General features: G+C 36.5%; 1 protein-coding gene across 1 annotated transcript; it reads left to right on the forward strand.

Annotated features, from left to right (window-relative positions):
- Window positions 1-3,383: 3,383 nt before the first annotated feature.
- LOC140980345 (pectinesterase-like) lies at window positions 3,384-5,551 on the forward strand. The gene is made up of 2 exons (XM_073446110.1): window positions 3,384-4,504; window positions 4,812-5,551. Exons 1-2 carry the CDS (start codon window positions 3,493-3,495, stop codon window positions 5,501-5,503), a joined length of 1,704 nt encoding a protein of 567 aa, XP_073302211.1. The 5' UTR covers window positions 3,384-3,492; the 3' UTR covers window positions 5,504-5,551.
- The last annotated feature ends 1,089 nt before the right edge of the window (window positions 5,552-6,640 follow it).

Genomic DNA, 6,640 nt, shown 5'->3' on the forward strand with positions numbered 1-6,640 from the left:
TCAACTGCTAAAAACAAGGCCTGCCTTCATCCTTGTATTGTTTTTAGTTCACTGGGAAAGGTTCTTCCAAAAAGAGTTGACAATATGACATTAGGGAACAAAATATATAACAGTGAACTTGGATTAAAGATCTTTTAATACCAGAACTAACAATGAATATCGAATATGAAACATTACTTTTTTTAATGCAAGTTTGACACATGTATTATAAAGGTTTTTTGTTTTGTTTCCAAGAAGAAGAATCCAAGTAGATGCAGCTCAAAAGGATTCTTTTAAATACTAAAGTTGCCAAATCATTAAATAAACAACTCAACAAGTACTCAAACATACAGAACTCCATATACTCGCGACTAGACCTACTCCACATACGCAAAATATATGTACTCGGCCAGACCTATGCTTTGGAGTTGGAAATAGTTAAAAGATATCTGAGTAGGGCCGGACCTCCTCTGAGGCCAGATAGATCACCACCTGAAGGCCCCCTTTGACAGAGGCCACAAAAAAGTCATTGGCCCTATGTTGTTGAGGTCTACCCAAATAGAAAAAATATGAGCAGTGGCCCAATGTAAACATGACTAAATAAAATTATTCTGTTTATTGGGGATTTAATCCAATAGTGTAAAGCCTAAATAACAAAAATAGACCACTCATTAATTAAATTTTTACAAACTTAATTGTATGCATTAAATGGTAATGTTGGTCCAATATATAGGTCTATCATTTTATATTTTATTAACCAATGGGTTGGATTTTATGCCCGCTTGTTGATTATTTAGCCACTTTTCTAAAATTTATGTAGTTGGCTCCATTTCAAAAAAAAAATTTGTGATGCTTTTTATATATATATATCTATATTTTCCATTTTCTTGAATGAAATATCAAATATATTATTTAAAACAAATCATATATTTTTACAATAATGGTTCGATATATTTATCATTTTGTTATTTTTATGGTTTATATTGATAAATTTCAATTTTTGTCGATTTTCGTACAATTTTTGGTAATTTCAGTCTTTCTCAATATAATTGTTCATATATATGACACTGTGTACAATAGATTCATGTCGATGTTGTGACACGGGAGAAAGAAATCGCAAAAATATAAATATATAAGTCATAAATTATATTTTTCATATATATATTGTTTTATTATTTTTTATATACAAACTGAATTTTAGTTATTTATCGCAACAAACGACCTCTTGATTGATAGATCGCCCGAGGTCCTTTGAACCACATGTACGGCTTTGTATTGGAGTAATTTTTTATTTTCCCATTTATTCTCATAACTATTTGTTATTTATCGCAACGAAGTTTTTTTTTGACAGATCACTTGATGCCCTATGAACCACAGGTACAGCTCTGTGTTAAGATAATTTGTAATTTCTAGAGTCATTTTCTAAAATATTTACTAGTACTTTGAAAGTCATCTACGAAGTTTGAATAGCTAGTCAAAGAGTGGAGTTAATAAACCTTGAAAATGTGAGACTGGATTTATGAATATGCTTATGTAATTTGCAGATTATCAATAAAAAACAATTAAGTTAAATAAAATAATCAAGTGTATTGCATCGCTTGAATTCCTATATGTCCTACTTCAAAATTATACCGCTGTGCCCTTCAAATTTGGTATCAGAGCAGGACTTTTAGAGGAAAAAAATGTGATCATTGTTAGTCTCCCAATTAATAGTCATTATTAATTTCAGGAGCCGCTCATTGTCCATGCAACCTCATGATATCGGAGATCACCCCTGTCCTCTTCGGCCTCGGCATCTTATGCCCACCAGATTCCGCTTGGTTCATCTCCGAACCACACCGTATTAGAAAAGGTCGACTCTGATATCATTTTGTAACATCACAGATTCGATGATTGTCCTCATTGTACCAAAACATATCTTCTTTGTGTATTTATGACATCACTCACACGCTCCCTGAGAAATTCTTATGGGGTCACCCATCCTCGAATTACCTCAAATCAAGCACGCTTAACTTTAAAGTTCTTAAGCGTTGAGCTACCGAAAGATGATACATATTGATGATATGAGTTGTACCTATCAAATCTTTTAAGCCTTCCTCAACTGCACATTCTCATATCTGAACAGTTTTGGAATCCGTCTCATTCCATTTTTAGATCGGTTCGTTCGTATTCTCTTCGCTTAGAAGCCTACCAGAAGCCACTCATTGTTCATGCAACCTCATGGTACTGGCGATCAACCATCGTCCTCTTCGGCCCCTGGCATCACATTTGGTTGTGTGATCGAGTCTTTTCGAGTTTGCATGTGTTTATTCTTGACCAGTGTGGATATAGTATGTGGACTAATGCTATGACTCTATTTTCGATTATATAAATGTTGTTAGTGTTGTTTTGATTTTTCGGTATGTTCTATTTACGAGGAGATCGAGCCGAAATTTATGTATGTCCAAATGAAATTTTTTTTACTCGTTTTCGTTATTAATTTACATTAATAAATCTGGGTTGTTTGGTCATTAAAAGCTAAGGAACATGGGCCCCCTCAATGATCCACGATTCTATTTATTATATATAGACATATTCAAACGAGCTTGCAAAGGGTCGAAAAAATATCAACTCAACTCATGACCTATTTTAGGTGGTAGGGCATTTCAGCTTGACGGGCCAATTTTGTATGTAATTTGGGGTTATGAGACAGGTCTGTCCACCATTTTGGCGATTGGGAAATTTCAAATTCAATCCACTTATTTTATATGTGACGACGTGTCTAACCTATTTTGACATCTCTAAATAGATATTGTCATGCTCTGGGTGCAAATCCACATGAACATTATTGCACAATAGTCTCTTATAACAACTAGTCTAACTCTATATCCATCATATATAACATGTTGACTCAAGTTGCTACTGTTATTTATTGTATCTTATTAATCTATTTAAATTACTCTGCGAATATTTGATATCAATCGTTCAATTAAACAAGCATAATCATGAAATGATGTAAATATGGAAGTAATTTAATAAATTAAAGAATGAGAGAATTAAACATATGTTAAATTAATTTTCCCCAAAATATGACCATATAAAGTGCTCCTTTGGTTTATGTATCATACATTGTCTCTCACACAATACAACACGATGTATATGCCACGTATTCTTTAACCCATTCGAAAGAACAAGATATATAAGATCTCGGGTTCTCCTTGGAAGATTAAATAAACTCAAAATCAAAGGTCGAAAGAATTCGATTTGCATGCATGGTCGTCGCGTTTCTTTACCTATAATTTCGAATAGCCTTAATTCCCCATAATTGAAGACCTCAAATTTCCTAACTGAAACAACGGTGTTGAACATTGCCTCCTTAACTATAAATATCAATAAAATTTCTCCATAATATTCCATCCCTCAGAGTTCAAGGGGAATCAAGAAATAGGCTATAAACCCTCCAGAGCTCTGAAATTAATATTAGAAAATTTTTACAAACAAAAAAAAAAAAACAAAGAAATTTGAAATTTTAAAATGGGATACGATATGGGAAGCAAGAAGAAGAAGGTGGCCGTCGCGGGTCTCGCCTCCGTTCTCTTGGTGGCGGCCGTGGTTGCTGTCACGGTCGGCGTCTCCAATAAAGGTGGAGACAGCAGCGCTGCCCCAGCCAATAACGGCGCCCCCACCATCAGCGCCTCTACTAAGGCGGTGAAAGCCATTTGCTCCCCCACAGATTACAAGGAAACCTGTGAGCAGTCTCTTGCCGATGCCAACACCACCGACCCAAAGGAGCTGATCAAGTTGGCATTCAACTACGCTGTTAAGAATATCGGAGAAGTCATTCAGAACTCGACTCTGTTGAAAGACGCCGCCGCCGATGAGAGGACCAAGGGGGCCTTGGACACTTGCAAAGACTTGCTCCACACCTCTATCGACGACCTCCAGAGATCGTTCGAGAAGTTCGGCGAATTCGATGTCAGCAATTTGAATGAGTACGTTGAGGATGTTAAGACATGGCTTAGCGCCTCTATCACATACCAGGAAACTTGCATTGATGGGTTCGAGAACACCACCGGTGACACTGCGGAGAAGATGAAGAAGCTGTTGAAAACCGCGGGAGAGTTATCCAGCAATGGCCTCGCAATGGTGGATGATTTCTCCACAATCTTGTCTGGTTTGAATTTGGAAAGCTTAGGCAGCAGCCGCCGGCTACTAGGATCCAGCCAGGATTCGATCCCTTCGTTTGTGCACCCCGAGGCACGAAAGCTCCTTTCCGCCACGCCCATATCTTTGAAGCCGAACGCGGTTGTGGCCCAAGATGGAAGCACACCGTATAAGACCATCAAGGCAGCCATTGATGCCATCCCGAAGAAGAATAACAATACTTTTGTGATTCTTGTGAAGGCTGGTTTGTACAAGGAAACTGTTATAATCCCAAAGAAGGTGAACAACGTTGTGTTGATCGGAGAAGGGCCGACAAAGACTAGAATCACCGGCAACAAGAACTTTGCCGAGGGCACCCAAACCTTCCACTCTGCCACTCTTGGTGAGTACGCTACACCTTTGCATGCATGTTTCTCCCTTTCTTTTTTATTACCAGCTCCCCCCTTCTATCATTATTATTTATCAATTATATATTGATGATAATAATTATAAGGTTAAAAATGAAATGTATTTATGATTACAAATCCTTTTCATAAGTTACTTTTTAAATTTATTAATGTGATTTTTGTAACCATTACTATTAAATATATGTAATTATTAATTTTAGGGTTACAATAAACTACAGGCAAAAAAGTGAGAAAAATTATTAGTATAAACAGCAACTTAACATTTCTTCTCCTACTTTTCAGCCGTGAACGGAGAAAGTTTCATCGCCAAGGACATCGCAATCGAGAACACTGCCGGCCCCGAAAAGCACCAAGCTGTGGCTGTCCGTGTTTCTGGAGACAAGGCCATCTTCTACAACGTCCACATGGATGGTTACCAAGACACCCTCTACGCACATGCCTACCGCCAGTACTACCGCGACTGCGTCATCTCCGGCACCATCGACTTCGTCTTCGGCGACGCCTTGTCCATCTTCCAGAAAACCCGCCTGGTCGTCCGCAAGCCATTGAAGAACCAAGCATGCATGGTCACCGCACAAGGCCGCAAGGACCACCGTGGAGTCGGTGCCATCATTCTCCAAAGCTGCGACATTGTGGCTGAGCCAGCTTTCACCGCTACAAAGCCCGCCTTGGAAGCCTACCTCGGACGTCCATGGAAGGAGTTCTCCAGGACAATCATCATGCAATCCAACATCGACGGGTTCATTGCACCGGAAGGGTGGTCTCCATGGGCCGGAACTTTTGCTCTGGATACATTGTACTACGGTGAGTACCAGAACCGTGGAGCCGGGTCGAATCTTTCGGACCGGGTTACGTGGAAGGGTATCAAAAAGATAACTCCACAGATTGCCAGTAGCTTTACTGGAGGAAAAGTGTACACTGATGATTTGTGGTTGAGGGGTTCTGGGGTGCCATATGTTCCTACCCTCGTGTAAACTAATGAATTCAGTCATCATACTTAGAGGAATATCATCAAATTTCAATTAGTTTTTTTTTATTGTAATTTGGGATTGCTTCAATTATCGATCAAAACATTTAAGACAACAATTTCAAATAAATTAGGTTACCTTTTGCAATTTCCAGCTATGGGATATAAAATATATTTTCTTTTTACAATGTTATGATTTTATTAAATTAATTTATATCGACCATCTATTTTTCCTAGTATCAAGCAAAGTGGAGCTTGGTTTTTCAGATCCGGATCCTCTACAATGTTGAGTACTAAAACAGCAAACGGTGATGTGTGTCTACATGACAGTTTTCAACGTTTGATAAATTTTTTCAATGTTGTTTTTCTTTTAATTTTTCTTTTTTTTCTACTTTTTCTCCCTCTCTTTTCCTATTTTATTTTCCCTCCATTTTCTTCCATTTTTTTCCTTTTCCACGAACATTAGCGGACAGTTTTATATGAAATAATATAAACATTATAACTTTTTTATGTAAAATTAATTATATTACAATTAAATAATAATATATTAAATTTTTATATGTGAAAAACCGTATCATTTTTTTCGAATTTGATGAGTATTTATTAATTTTTTTTCAATGAATAAAATTTTTAACAATATAAAATTATTAACATGTTAATGCTTAAATTAAAAATTAGAACATTTCCATCATGTAATATCAAAAACTAAAATTCAACGCCACATTTCCATCAAAAAATAATTCAAATGTTTTGAGACTTCATTTCAACTAACAATGTTAATCGGTTATTCTTTAAAAATAAAAAAAAAAAACTACGCGAGAACATTATTGGATATATCATTGAAATCCATGGCTTGTGCCTACATTAAATAAGAATAAATATTATAAAATCAATTTTACAATAAAAGAAGAAAATAGACAAAAGAAGACGAGATGAAATAGCCGAGAAGAAAACAAAATCAAACCTAAAAAACTAGTTTAAAATAAGCCCAAATTAATACAGCCCATTAAATATCCACGGCATCAAATACTGTGGTTGGTGCACTGTAGGGGATCCAAATCGCACAGTGAAAGGCCCAACTTTGTGAGTTACTAAAAATCGAGAATGCGAGTATAAATTAATTAATGGTGTTCAAAATAAGAGT

Source organism: Primulina huaijiensis, chromosome 7 (genome assembly GCF_012295235.1).
Source record: "Primulina huaijiensis isolate GDHJ02 chromosome 7, ASM1229523v2, whole genome shotgun sequence".
Classification (NCBI taxonomy): domain Eukaryota; kingdom Viridiplantae; phylum Streptophyta; class Magnoliopsida; order Lamiales; family Gesneriaceae; genus Primulina; species Primulina huaijiensis.

Bases quoted from the DNA above. Each gene is read 5' to 3' on its own strand.
- LOC140980345 (XM_073446110.1), top strand. From the start codon at position 3,493: ATGGGATACGATATGGGAAGCAAGAAGAAGAAGGTGGCCGTCGCGGGT. The intron at 4,505-4,811 runs GTGAGTACGCTA...CCTACTTTTCAG, and splicing joins CTTCCACTCTGCCACTCTTG to CCGTGAACGGAGAAAGTTTC.